This window comes from Piliocolobus tephrosceles, unplaced genomic scaffold (assembly GCF_002776525.5).
Source record: "Piliocolobus tephrosceles isolate RC106 unplaced genomic scaffold, ASM277652v3 unscaffolded_37854, whole genome shotgun sequence".
Classification (NCBI taxonomy): domain Eukaryota; kingdom Metazoa; phylum Chordata; class Mammalia; order Primates; family Cercopithecidae; genus Piliocolobus; species Piliocolobus tephrosceles.
In genome coordinates this window covers 1-14,950 of record NW_022321925.1, presented here as the reverse complement: position 1 = coordinate 14,950, position 14,950 = coordinate 1, and the positions used below count along the sequence as shown (strand labels likewise).

The 14,950-nt window shown below is 40.4% G+C and overlaps 1 protein-coding gene across 1 annotated transcript; it reads right to left on the bottom strand.

Moving 5' to 3' along the window:
- Positions 1-6: 6 nt before the first annotated feature.
- Positions 7-14,326, bottom strand: LOC111530733 (complement receptor type 1-like; the record flags this gene model as incomplete). Its single annotated transcript, XM_026452619.1, has 8 exons — positions 7-307; positions 2,442-2,527; positions 8,181-8,280; positions 8,892-9,071; positions 10,138-10,356; positions 12,200-12,285; positions 13,931-14,033; positions 14,125-14,326. Coding segments are annotated over 8 exons (1,277 nt in total), but the record flags the coding sequence as incomplete, so codon positions are not given.
- Between the last annotated feature and the right edge of the window lie 624 nt (positions 14,327-14,950).

Here is a 14,950-nt window from a genome sequence, read left to right as displayed (position 1 = left end):
CTAAACTCCACAACTTCATTTAAGGAAAATAAGCTTCTGTTGACAGACACCAATATTCCATTTTCCACATTTGGAGGCATGCATTTGTTAGGTATAATGCACTGAGGGGCCGGGCCGCTCCAGATGCCCACTTGATCATCTTTGCTGGTGCAGTATATGGAGGGCTCACCCACGAGCTCAAACACCTTTCTCCCTCCGCTTCCAAGATTGCAGCGGTAGGTCACCACAGATCCGTAGTGAAAATACTCTCTGTTAGTGCTAATGAAATCTCCATTGGCGATGGTTGGGGGTAGCCCACAAGGAATTCCTGGAAAAAGAGACAGCAAGTTAACCAAAACAAAACCTTGGGACAGAGTCTTGCTGTCACCCAGGCTGGAGTGCAGTGCACCATCACGGCTCACTGCAGCCTCCACTTCCCAGGTCCAGCAATCCTCCCACCTCAACCTCCCGAGTAGCTGGGGTCACAGGCATGCACCACTGTGTCTGATTTATTTTTCTGTTTTTAGCAGAGATGGGATTTGGCCATGTTGGGCAGGTTAGTCTTGAACTCCCAGCCTCAAACAATCTCCCTGCCTTGGACTTTCAAAGTGCTGGGATTATAAGCGTGAGCCACCGCACCCAGCCCGGTTTCTAATAATTACACTTTCTAGTAAATTTTGCCAACAGTTTTTTTTTAAATTCCAAATTAGCAGAAGTAAATATTGACAATATTATTCTCATCTAATATTTGCTAATGTACAGACATGTTCTTACAGTTGCAAAATATTATGAGTTCTGCTCTACTCAGTTAGCCTTATTTCACTGAATGTGTCCACTATTACTAGAGCCCACTGTTTTGTTTGTTTGTTTGTTTTTTGTTTTTTGAACAGAGTCTCACTCTGTTCCCCAACCTGGAGTGCAGTGGCATGATCTCGGCTCACTGCAACCCCCATCTCCCAAGTTGAAGCGAGTTTCCTGCCTCAGATTCCTGAGTAGCTGGGATTAGAGGCATGCAGCACCACACTTGGCTAACTTCTGTATTTTTAGTAGAGATGGAGTTTCACCATATTGGTCAGGCTGGTCTTGAGCTCCTGACCTCAAGTGATCTGCCCGCCTCAGCCTCCCAATGTACTGGGATTACAGGCAAGAGCCACTGTGCCTAGCCTATAGCCTATGTTTTTATTTCTCCTGCGAAATGAGAATTTGACTATGTTATCTCACCATTATTAATTTAGTTCTCTCTCTATAGAAGGCATTTGCCTTTGTGGTATTGGATATTAATATAATAAAGCATATAGCATAGCATTTTTTTTGAGACAGGGTCTTGCTCTGCTGCCCAGGCTGGAGTGCAGTGGCCCGATCATGGCTCATTGCAGCCTCAACCTTTCTGGCTCAAGCAATCCTCCCACCTCCCAGTCTCCCAAGTAGTTGGGACTATAGGCGTGTGTCACCATGCCCGTTTAGTTTTTGTATTTTTTGGAGAGACGGGGTTTCACCATGTTGTACAGGCTGGTCTCGAACTCCTGGGCTCAAGCCATCTGCTCACCTAGTCCTCTCAAAGTGCTGGGATTACAAGTTTGAGTTACCACACATGGCTCAGTATAGCATCTTTATTAAATAATAAGACAAAAAACTATGACAGAACTAATAAAGACAAAGCACAAATATACAATATTACATATAATAAACAAGATACTTACAGATTCAGAAGTAATAAAAAGAACTGGACACTTACCTACAGCCATACCACCCTGAATGCGCCCAATCTCGTCTGATCGTGGAAGAACTGAATACTGTGTCCTACTCTACTGTAGGGCAGTGCCCAGCCAGTATATTGACCTTCTACAAAGTTGGTTCCTACTTATCCTCCCACCAACTGGGTTTGAAATTGCCGATTTCCTCCCACCATCACCAAATGCAGGATTATACACATTTTATATTCCTTTTTAGCTTGCAATTAATTGCTCATTCCTCTTTGCTCCCCAAAATGTAGAAAGCTCATCTTCCAAACAACTCACAGGGAAGATGGCATGATCCTGTTTAGACAAAGAATAAGAAGGAAGAAAGAGCTGCATGGCTTGAATATCCGATGTGATACTAAGAGCTTGCAGAGAGGATATAGGGTTTCTTTCACTGACTTTGTATTTGTTGACTTCACTGAAGAAAATGCTCTTCAAACTGGGAGGTGTTCAACCAACAGAGGAGGAAATTGGGGACTGTTTAAATGAGCTCAAGACTAGTTTAAAATAAATTACACCTTGAGATAAGAAAAAAACAAAAGCGCATTTCTAGGTGAAGATGGAAGGTTGGAATGCTGTGAGCCATTTTAAGGATATGACTGGATTCTTCAAATATCAGAAGGATACCATGTCCAAGAGGGATGAGATTCATTCTTTGTGATTCTAGGAGGACAACTCTAGGATTAAACGGTGGGGTGAATGGGGAAAGAGACTTCAACTCACGTTGACAAATTGGTGGCTTTGTGCTCCAGTGGGCAGTATTGCCTGAGATGATACATTCAGCAGATGAGTGACCAATGAGTCGGTGCCTAAAGGCAAACAATGGAAAATAATTGTGCTGTACATGCCTCATCAACGTCCTCACAGCATGCATATGTGGCAAACCAGAAGGATTACAATGTAGGAGAAGTCTAAGGCCTAGCCTAAACTTTACCTGTTGTTCCCAGCTTTTCTACTTCTTTTTCCTATTCTCACACTATTGAAAGAAATATTTCTGCTCTAACTTCTCCTGGACCATTTGCTTCTTAATATCTTGGCTTCATTGTGGACTGTACCGAGCACCAAAATAAAACAATTATTTTGTAGACCTGTTTGACTTTTTGTTTCATAAATTCTATTTTCTCTAAATATTATTTCTGCCATTTTTTGTTTGCATTTTCCCTTATTTTGTGTGTGTGTGCATTATACGATGTCATCTTACTTGAGATGTGTTTTTTGTAAATACGTGATTTGTTGCTCTTGATCTTGTCTAGGAGACTTTGTCTTTCAACAAGAAGATTAAACCACATGTATTGAGATAAATGATGCATTTGATTTGCTTTCATCATCATTCTTTCACTGCCTTTTTCATTGATTTCATGATGCCCAATGATATTGATGAGGAGAAAGCAATGAATAAAATGATCTGACCCAACATGAGGGGGCTTATTTCTGGTGGAAGAGACAAATGCATTCCTTGCCATTTCTTTTCCTTCCCTCTCACTTACTATATGGAACAGATAGATTCAGCTGTTTTTAGTCATTCTAATAATTTAGAAATTAAGCTTAATAGGTTTTCCAATAAGGAATTTCATTTTATATGTGTTCACGTATATTATATATATGCACACAACACATATTTAAACTTATTTTATCAATTTTATAGTCAAACTCTATATAGTCAATCTACTCATCTTTAGTGTAATGTAAGTCTAGCCTACCTTTTACTGTCTCACATTTTCTAGTTTTATTGATATGTTCTATGAGTTTAGAGAGATTATTAATAAGTTATGATTACATTGCCAAGTTTTTGTGTGTTTTTTTTTGTTGTTGTTGATATTTCTTTTGGAATTCATCATTCTCCATTTTTAAAAATTTGCTTATAAATTGCCTGGGAAACATACTTAAATGGTACAATTGTTGTGTCTTTGCTTATCCTTTAATGTGTACCTGAGCCTCTAGGTGTGAATATTAGCTTGGCGCAATAGAAATGCTACCTTATACCATTTAGTGTTGTATAGAATCAATGTGGTGTCAATACATTTATTTCTTTTGCTGGTACTATATTTTCACGTTTTATTTCTGGGATCTGAGTTTTTTTCTCTGTCCCTGAAACACAGAAGTTTCCCTAGTGATGGCTAGGTATGGGCTTATTTGTTTACCCTTCTAGAATTTTTGTTACATGTATTTTGAATCCTGACACTGTGTTACATATGTCTTTCCTTTTTCTTTTTTGGAGACAGGATCTCATTCTGTCATCCAGGCTGGAGTGCAGGGGAGCCATCACCACTCACTGAAGCCTCAGCCTCCTGGGCTCAGGTGATCCTCCCACTTCAGTCTCCTGCCTAGTTGTGACTACAGGCACACACCACCATGCCCAGCTAATTTTTATACTTTTTTGTAGAAATGGGTTTTTGCCATGTTGCCCAGGCTGGTCTCGAGCTCCAGGGCTCAAGTGATCCTCTTGTCTCAGCCTCTCAATGTGTTGGGATTACAGGTGTGAGCCACTGTGCCTGCCTGTCTTCTCTTTTCAGCTTTCCCCGCTGCATTCAGGGAAAATTTGGTTAACTCCTCTTACTCTTTGCTTTAATTTTCTGCAATATTCATTGTGAGATATATATATGTATGTGTATATATATGTATATATATATCACATGTATGAAATGAAATATATAAACACACTGAATATATATATTCATTCATGTACAAACTTTATGGCTAGTTTCACAGAAGTATTTGCACAATTGAATCTTATTACAAATATGAAAAGGAGAATGTTCAGAAAGTTTCCCTGTTTTCTTGGCAGTAAATCTCCCTGTAAAATTTCTCTTGATTTTTCAGACTGGTCTCTTTTACATGTATTTCCTGTTTCTTGTCATAAGCTCAATGGTTTTCTGCTGTATGCCTTAGAGAGGTTCACCCCTTATTCAGCAATGCAAGATGAGGAGGGTACAGTCAGGAAACTTATCAATTGTATTTAAAAATGCTCAAAAAATAAAAAAAGTAAAGGAGACATTGGATTCATTCATATTTTACTTTGTCAGATTCTATGTGCTATGGTCTGTGAGGTCTAGGCTGGCATATGTGCTGGACACCACAATTTTCCTTTCAGTATTGGTTGCAGTGGCACAAATGTAGCCCTTATTCACTACCTGGCTTAGCTGTTCCGGTGAAGAGTGAGATTGAGGCAGAGCCTCCACTGTGTGCTGAGCAAGGCTGAGCACCAACAGCTGGGCCGTGTGCTGTGAGCACCTGACGCTTGACATTTTCAAAGGGGCTCTGTTGTAGGTTGAAGTGTCTCCCCCAGATATGTTGAAGTCTTAACCCCCAGTCCCTGTGGATGTGATCTTATTTGGAAATACAGTCTTTGCAGATGCAATCAAGTTAAGATGAGATCATTAAGGTAGGCCCTAATCCAATGTGACAGGTGTCATAAAAAGGGAAAACTTTGAGCAGAAACATGCACAGAGAGGAGAACAGCATATGAGGACACAGACCAGAGGGAAGATGGCCATGTGAGGACAGGGACAGAACAAATTGGAGTTCCGCTGCCACACGCCAAGGAAGGCCTGCGGCTCCAGAAGCTGTAAGACGCAACAAAGGATTCTACCCTACAGGATTCAGAGGGAGCATGGCCCTGCCAACACCTTGATTTTGGACTCCCATCCTCCAGAATAGAACTCCAGAAACTTCTGTTGTATTAAGCCGCCCATTTTGTGTTACAGACATTCCTCAAGGATATTGCAGGTTCAGTTCCAGAACACTGCAATAAAACAAATATCACAACAGATGAGTCATATGAATTTTTTGATTTCTCAGTGAGTCTAAAAGTTGTGTTTATACTATGCGGTAGTCTATTAAGTGTGAAATAGAGTTATGTCTGAAAAAAGTCAAACTTTAAAAAATGGTTTATTGATAAAAAATGCTAAAGATTATCTGACCTTCAATAAGTCGTAATCTTTTTGCTGGTGGAGGGTCTTGCCTCAAGGTTGATGGCTGCTGACTGCTCGGGGCGGTGGCTGCTGAAGGCTGGGGTGGCTGTGGCTATTTATTAAGCTGAGACAACAATAAAATTGTTGTATTGATCGACTCTTTCACAAAAGATTTTTCTAGCATGCAATGCTATTTGATAACATTTTACCCTCTCAACTGCTTGCAAAATTGGAGTCAATCCTCCCAGATACTGCTTTATCAACTGAGTTTATGTAATATTCCAAAACCTTGTGGTCATTTTCACAATGCTCATGTCATCTTCACCAGGAAGAGATTCCACCTCAAAACAAACACACAAACAAACAAACAAACAAACAAAAAAACACTTTCTCTGCTCATTCATAAGAAGGAACTCCTCATCTGTTCAAGTTTGATCATGAATTTGTAGCAATTCAGTCATATCTTCAGGTTCCATTTCTGACTGTAGTTCTCTTGCTATTTCCACCACATCTGCAGTTATTTCCTCCGCTGAAGTGTTGAACCTCTCAAAGTCAGCTGTGAAGGTTGGAATTAACTTCTACCAAACTCCTGTTAATGTTGATATTTTAACCTCCTCCCATGAATCATGAATGTTCTTAATGATATGTAGAATGATGAACTCTTTCCAGCAGTTGTCAGCTTACTTTGCTCAGATCCATCAGAGGAATTACTGTCTGTGGGAACTGGCCTTACAAAATGTATTTCTTAAATAATGAAACTGGAAAGTCAAAATTACTCCTTCAATCATGGGCTGCAGAATGGCTGCTGTGGTCAGCAGGCAGGAAAACTCCATTCACCTCGTGTCCATCTCCATTAGAGCTCTTGGCTGTCTAGGTGTAAGGTCAATGAGCAGTAATATTTTGAAAGAAATCTGTTTTTCTGAGCACTAGATCTCAACAGTGGACTTAAAATATTCAATAAACCAAGCTGCAAACATAGCTATGTTATCAGGCTTTGTTGTTGCATTTATAGACACAGGCAAGGTACATTTAGCATAATACTTATGGGCCCTAGGATTTTTAGAATGGTCAGTAAGCTTTGGCTTCAACTCAAAGTCACCAACGGCATTAGCTCCTAAAAAGTCAGCCTGTTCTTTGAAGCTTTGAAGCCAGGCATTGGCTTCTCCTTTCTAGCTATGAAAGTCCAACAGATGACTATTTTGTCTATATGGAAAATCTGTTATTTAGTGTAACATCTTCATCAATGATCTTAGCTAGATCTTCTAGATAACTTGCTGCAGCTTCTACACGAGCACTTGCTGCTTTACCTTCGACCTTTATGTTATGGAGAGGGCTTCTTTCCTTAAACCTCAGGGACCAAATTCTCCTAGCTTCCAGCTTTTATTCTGCAGCTTCCTTACCTCTGGCAGTCTTCACAGAACTGAAGAGTTAGGACCTTGCTCAGGATTAGGCTTTGGCTTCAGGAAACGTTTCTAGTTTGATCTTGTATCTAGAGCATTACAACTTCTTCCCTATCAGCAATAAGGCTGTTTCATGTTTTATCATCCATGTGTTCACTGGAATAGCACTTTATATTTCCTTCAAGTACTTTTGCTTTGCCTTTACAACTCTCTAGCTGTTTGGAACATGAGGAATGGCTTTTGGCCCATCTTGGTTTTCAACATATCATCCTCAGTAAGCTTAATCATCCCTAGCTTTTGATTTCAAGTAAGAGATGCATGACTCCTCCCTTTATGTCAACACTTAAAGGCCAGTGTAGGGCTATTAAGTGGCCTAATTGTAGTCTTATTGTGTCTCAGGGATTAGGGAGTCCTGAAGAGAGGGAGAGAGAAGGGGAATGTCTAGTCCATGGAGCAGTCAAAGCACGCACATTTATTGATTAAGTTTTCTGTCTTATATGGGTGCAGTTCGTAGGGACCCCAAACAATGACAATAGTCACATGAAAGATCACTGATGAGAGATCACTATCACAGACATGATAATAATGAAAACATCTGGGATATTGTGAGAATAACCAAAATGCCACACAGAGACACGAAGTGAACACACACTGTTGGATAAATGATGCGACTGACATGCTTGTTGCAGTGTTGCCACAGGCCTTCAATTTGTAAAAAGCATAACATCTGCAAAGTACAATAAAACGAGGAAGTCCTGTACTTTTTGATGCCAGCCCAAGCAAGTGATCATGCTGTTATCATTAAGATTTGTTCTCTCACACAGCTGCTACATGCTCTTCCCTTTCTTCCAGCAATGTCTACTCTGGGTTAGGGTTGTTTGTGGGCTTTGACTACTACACTCCTAATTATTTTTCCTTCCCATCCAGTGAACAGCATACTTTTATATGTGCACTGCCCTGGTTTCCAGCAAGGATACAGATTTTTTCCCTAATCTTCTCCTATCGTTGTTCATTTCAATCAGGAGTTAACACCTGTGTTCAAGCCTCTTAAGAGCAGGTGGCAAGAGCCTAGTTTCCTTCCTGACATGTGGCTAGAAGGTAGTATTGCTGTTGTGCAACTCTTAAACCAAGAGATGTTGCTGCCAACTCACCCTGTAGTACAAGAATAGTTGATTCTGGATCCAACCTGGATGTCTGTGATCACGTGCACCATGCCATTCAGTGGATCTGGAGGAGTTTTACATGATTTACCTATGGGAAAGAAAGTATTTTGGAGCCAGGCAGAGTAATCTGAACTCTCTTCAGTACATAAGGTCTCAACTTGCACGTAGGTTCCTGAAGAAAATATGCAGTTCTGATGGTTCCACAGATTTTGCCACCTTGAGAAAACTCATCAGAGCGCCTAAGGATCAGCCACCTACTAAACCCCACTTTCAAAAACACCTTCCCTTCCAGATCTATCTAGATCTAGATTTAGATCTGTGTAGAGACTTTGCATCCCTTATCAAAATGTAAAAGTCACTGATGGCATTATTTCTACTGATATATTTCAAAGTTTGCAAAGGATTTCTTCCCACCTACTTATTCAAACAGAATTTGTCTTCCTACACCATTTTTTCCCCTGATCTAGAGTCATGTATTATTTTCTTTCCTATAGGGAATGAAGATTTTCTCTACAAATATTCCTTGAAACATTCTCATGAAGTGAGCATTTCAAGCAGTAATCAAGGATGTCCTACAAGAAAAACTTACATCCACCTATCTAAACACTTTTGAAAAAAGATTTCTTATATCCCACATTTGAAAAAATTCAATAAGAAGCTTTTGCAGACATGGGAAAGATCCAATGCAAGTTCACTCACGTTTACAGACATCTTTGGGACTCGACCACACCAGGTTATCTAGACATATGATAGAGAACGGCCTCCCGTAGTACTCAGGACGGCATTCGTACTTTAAAGATGCCCCAATGGGAAAGTCAAATGCATTGGTTTGGGTTTTCAACTTAGCAAATGGAAAAGGATCCGGGGCTTTACAGTGACCTAGAGATCAAGAAGTCAAGAATATCTGAGTTAATAAAAATATACCCAATGTGCTTCCTCTTTTCTCTTCCTGGGTAGATTGATGCCAGAAGAAAAGAAACTTTTCGTTATAAAACAAAAAACAAAAACAACAAAACACACACACACACACACACACACACACAACTTCCCTGTAAAATGGAAGGGAAAGTTCCATTAGCATAGGTTTATAAGGAAGTATATTACCTGGAAGACTAGTCTGTTATCGGGTCTTTCTACTCATATAATTTAGTTAATTTAATTTAATTTAATTTTTCTATTTTTAGTATAATTGGAGTTTCACCATGTTGGCATTCTGATCTGGAACTCTTGACCTCAAGTGATCTGTACTGGGATTACAGGTGTGAGCCACTGTGGCCAGCCTATTATTATTGTTTTTGAGATAGGGTCTCACTCTATCACCCAGGCTGGAGTGCAGTGGCACAATCTCAGCTCACTGCAACCTCTGCCTCCCAGGCTTAAGTGATCCTTCCATCTCAGCCTCCCAAATAGCTGGGAACACAGGCAATTGCCATCACGCTCAGCTAATGCTCATACAATTTAATGTAAAGATAGCTCTGATTTAATTTTTCACATTTTTAGGACTCCAGAAAGAGTGTTTCTGCCCAGCTTCCACCTTTCGTGTCTGGTTTCCTTGTACTTCAGGGCATCAAAACTCCAATGAGAGGCTGAAAAGCATGGGCAGGAACTCAATACATTTCCTGGTAGGAGGAGACACTGATTTTCTAGGTCAGATGTCTAAGCTAACCATTGCAATAAGGGGATTCAAGGCATTTGTTTTTAATTCATATGATTCTAATGAAGGACTTTCCCACCACTCACCGCCTCCCTATTTTTTCATCAGTCCCTCCAGCTGCAAAGGTCATCAGGATCTGATGTGTTGACCTACCTTAGAACCACTTATCATTGGTTTGGCATTCCATTGTGGCAAATGTGCACAGAGATACCATACCGTAATTATGGAAATATGGAGGGCCTGCGTTAGATTTTCTGAACCCATTTGGGATGTGGGGAAGTGAGCACTAACCCAGAATTCCACAGCGAGGGGCAGGGCTACTCCAAACCCCATTCCCTTGAGGGTCACTTGTGCAGCTGATGGTGCTCTCCCCAATGAGATCGAAGGTCATCCCTCTGTCTGGGTGGGGGTCGCATGTGTAAGTTACAGCTTTTCCAAAGGGAAAGACTTCCAGAGGTTTTCCTGTGTGTCTCCCATTAGGAATAACTGGAGGAGTTGGACAAAAGATTTCTGGAAAAAAGACAAAAGCACTAAGTTTCATTCAGGAATTTCCCCAGAGGTATTCTGCAATTACAGGATGCTATGATTGTCGTTGCTGAAAATATACTAAGGAGGTGACAGTAGACATTAGGACTTTGAAGAGTTGGATTAAATGAGACGTCAATGAAAGTGTATTGCCAAGTACAAAAGAGATTTTTCTATCCTGAATCTTCCAGATAATAACGGTTCCTGGACAATAGAAACGTTACAACTTTAATGAAGTAGCAAAACATTTGAAGAAGAAAAATAACCATTTTCAAGGGTTACTCATTCATTTAGTCAATATACATTAATTGAGCACTTGTCCTGTGTCAGCCACTCATCAGGATCCTGGGGACGCAGTGCTGAGGAAGGAGCCTATGTTCTTGGGAAATATTTCTCAAATGTATGTTTCTGTGCTAATCATCTTAAATAGGTGAAACCCTTCACTGATTACTTATTGATATTGATCATGAATCTCTGTGATAAAAATAGCCCTGTCAGAGTGAATTGAAAGGTAGTCAGGCCATTATAAAACACTCCAAATGGATTCAGATTGCTTTGCTTTTGAAAATGTCTGTGTCTGTTGATGATTAATTTTCTCTTTTTACTTTCTGGGTCAGGTTTCAAGTTGTTACTCCTTTCTAGCATCTACTGATTTGTTTAGAACAGTCTCTCCCTCATTTCTAATTGGCGTTTCTCATTAGAACTGGAATTTGGAAGAAGCTACTTTAACTAGCAAGAGTTATGAAAAATAAGAGAAATCTTGAGTAGTCAGTCAATGAGTTTTAATGCATAATAGTAGAACAGACACTTGTCATGCTGCTTCAAGGAGCACTGGATTACTTAGACAACAAGAATCTCTATATAAGTTTTGTTCTTACAAAGTTTTCCTCTAAAAAGTACTGTAAGATGTCCAAGTATATTTCTAACAACACAAATATTTTAGTAAAATTTCACGGTTTTCTAAAGAAACATGTTTTCCAACTGTTAGAATCAAGAAATGAAGCAAAGTTCTATCTTCCATTGGGGAAATTACAAATAGTTAGACTAGGAGAAATCAGTAGTCTACTGATTATTGAACATATGGGGTTTATTTTTAAAAAAACTGACTTATTTATGAATCTCTCAGCATAAATTATTTAGGTACATGTTTTGAGAATTTAAGGAGTCTCCAACTGCTCGCCCTGTCTAATGTTGCATCCCACTTTTCCCTCATTCCTCAGTGCTTTGCTCTATTATCTTCATAGCATTGAATTTATGTTTTTTCTTGTCCCTCTCCCCACCTGAGGAGAAACAACAGGGGGACAGGGAATTCGTTCGTCTTGTTCATTGATAAAACTTCAGTGGCTAGATGAACATCAGGCACCAAGTATGTGATCAATAAATATTGATTAAATAAAGGCATGTTTAATATTTGTGTATTATCAAATACATACAAAAATTGTAGACTGACTGCACCTGATGGAAGAACAAAATGAAAAAGAAAGAAGGGAGGAAGGAAGGAAGAGAAAAAAGAAAGAAAAGAAAGAGAGAAACAAAGTAAATTGTTAAAGCTTCACATTATCTAATCTCTCCTGAAGCTCCTAGAAGCACACTACCATAGGCTTTATTGCGGTAGAACACACAATACAGAAGGACAGAGACAGATCAGATGATCCCAAAGACAGGTGATGTACACATTGATTCACAACCAAACATTATTAAAATAAGCAATTTTCAAATCAATAATTCGGACTAGAAAATTGAAGAACCACATTAGGGGAGGTCATGGATCAAATACTGAACAGATGAAGAGGGAAGACTGGCCTGAAATGTTACTCCTATTACTCACGTTCACACACTGGAACACTGCTATTCCAAAGGCTTTCCATTCCAGCCAAGACACAGTAACTAGCAGAGCTGCCTTTTAATTGAAATCTAAAGGAGAAAATAGGAGTGAATAGTGAGCTGTTTCAGCCAACAGGACTCTTGGCTCACAGTCTAAGGCCCAGCCCCAAATCTGAGGATTTTGAGGACCTGAGGCCAGCAGGTGGCAGAGTTGCACAGGCTACGTTATTCTGGAAGCTCACAGTCTCCAGAAGGGAGCAATATAGAATGGCAAAATGCAGTAGCTTGGTCATATGACAGTCCTGCTTGAATTGAAAAAGGTGGTGTGACATGGGCGCCATCTCCTTGACCCAGGACCCTGGCTTGGAGTTTCACTGATTCCTCCATGATAACCTGATAAATCACTCGTTGTCATTATTAGAAACCCAGTCTTCGAATGCAATGCCTTCCTAACTCTGATGCTGGAACAGCAAGTAAAACAGCTCCCAGTTTGTAAAACAGCTCCCAGTTTGGAAAAGTGGGAAATAGCTGGCGAGATAATGGAGATTGTCCTTTCATCTCCGCATCTGTGATGGCGTGAAGAAGGCTCACAAGGGCAGTTTGGGCTACTGAAGAGTAAGCGTGAATATTCTAGGGGAAAAAGGAAAGAAGAGAGGACTTGATTTTTGTATGCAATTGTCAAAAATTCTCAGTGTCTGTCGGGCCCTGATGCCCTTCTAACTCTTACTGGGTGCTGGCATTTGGAGGCTGCCAAGATTCTGCGGAACATTTTGGGATCAGGTGCTTTGTTGCTCATGCTGGTCAGCTCCCGTGTAGAGATGTGCACCCTGTGCATCTGTGAAGAGCACTAGATGGACATAAACAAGGTAATGACCTTGCCGGAAATATTAACAGCAGCCATCAGGACCCCAACTCAGAGCCCAGAGCCCATGAATAGCCAGATGATATATGACTGAATTTTTTTAAAATGCTGATTTTTACATTTTCATTCCCATTACAAATTTCACTATAGATGGTTTAAAGAATTTACTGAAATGATTCTTAAATGATCCCAGTTATTTAGAATAAGCTTTTTGTTACTTGCAATTTTTTTCTGGGACTCTCTAAATTACTCATATTCTTTTTTGCTTGTAAAATATGATTTATTTTTCTTGAGATGGAGTTTCACTCTTGTTGTCCACACTGGATTGCAATGGTGCCATCTCGGCTCACTGCAAACTCCGCCTCCCAGGTTCAAGTGATTCTCATGCCTCGGCCTCCCAAGTAGCTTGGATTACAGGCACATGCCACCATGTCCAGCTAACTTTTGTATTTTTAGTAGAGACGGGGTTTCACCATGTTGGCCAGGCTGGTCTCCAACTCCTGACCTCAGGTGATCTGCCCGCCTCAACCTCCCAAAGGTGCTGGGATTACAGGCATGAGCCACCATGCCTGGCTGATATTTTTTACTTAATGTGTTACCTATATATTCATAACCAGTAGTTATACTTGCCTTTGAACTTTCCGGTTAATATGTGTTCCAGTTTCCTCTTCATATCTCATGTTATTAGTTCTATACGTTTCTTCCTTTCTTCCTATGTATACTTTTGAAAGTTCATCTCTCTGACTGTGTGTGTGTGTGTGTGTGTGTGTGTGTTTGTGTGTCTTTCTTTTAAGCCAAACCAAATGTCCCCCTTTAAAACTAATTCCCAGCCCCATTTTCAATGTCCAGCAGGTCAGGCAAGCTCACACTCACCCTTCATCACAAACAAAATCTACTTTTGCTCCAAGCTGGAGATTAAGTGGAAATAGCACATGACCATTAGGAAGTTGGCCCAGGTAGCCATCACAGGATTTCACTGGAGAAAAAGAAAAATGAACAGAAAAAATTGGCATGTGGAGAATAAAGACGCAAGATAAAAATATCAAGCCAGATAAGAGTCTAGGCACCTTCACATCTGGGGGCTGCAGGGCTCCAGTCTCCCTGGGGTGTGCAGCGCAGAGATGCAGCCCCTCTGAGGTCATAGCCGGGCTCACAGCTGTAGAGCACTTCCTGCCCAGGCCAAAAGATGTCCTTGTCCCTTTGGGTACGCTCACCATGCAGGACATCCGGAGGCAGCTGACATACTGGGGAGAGAGAAACAAAGTAGTGCTAATTGTGTGAAAATAACTTTTTTCTCACTGTTAAACTGGCCAAGGGAATAATAATTACAAATCTATGTATAATAATAAAGGCAAGATAACAGCTTTATTATATTGATAACAAACCAAATACACAGGGCGAGGAAGATGTCTTGCCATCAGTCATAGAACTGGCACATTGCAGAACTGTGACTAAAACAGAGGTATCCTCAATTCATTGTTTTTCATCTAAAGTGTGCAACTAAGATTTTGCAATGAATAGTTCTTTCTAGAATGCTTCCAATTACTGTTCACCCAGTACAAAATTGGGAGGAATGATGGATTTTTATATCTTCATACTTCCTTTCTAGAAACGCATCACCAATTTAGTCTTGCATTTTAGGCAATAAAGGGGTGCCCCTGCCCATGTCTCATCTAATAGTTCCCTCCGTCACCTGTCACACCAGTGCAACAAACAGCGTCCATACATCTACTCTCATCTCCTGTCAAGGCTTCTCTCAGTGGCCACCTGACATAGGGTGGTAACGAACTATGGGTCCCATCTCTTCATGCAATGAAGCAAGGTGCTGCCTAGTCATTCATTTCACTCCGGTGAGAAGGTGGGCAACTGTCTAACAAAATCTAAAAGACCTAC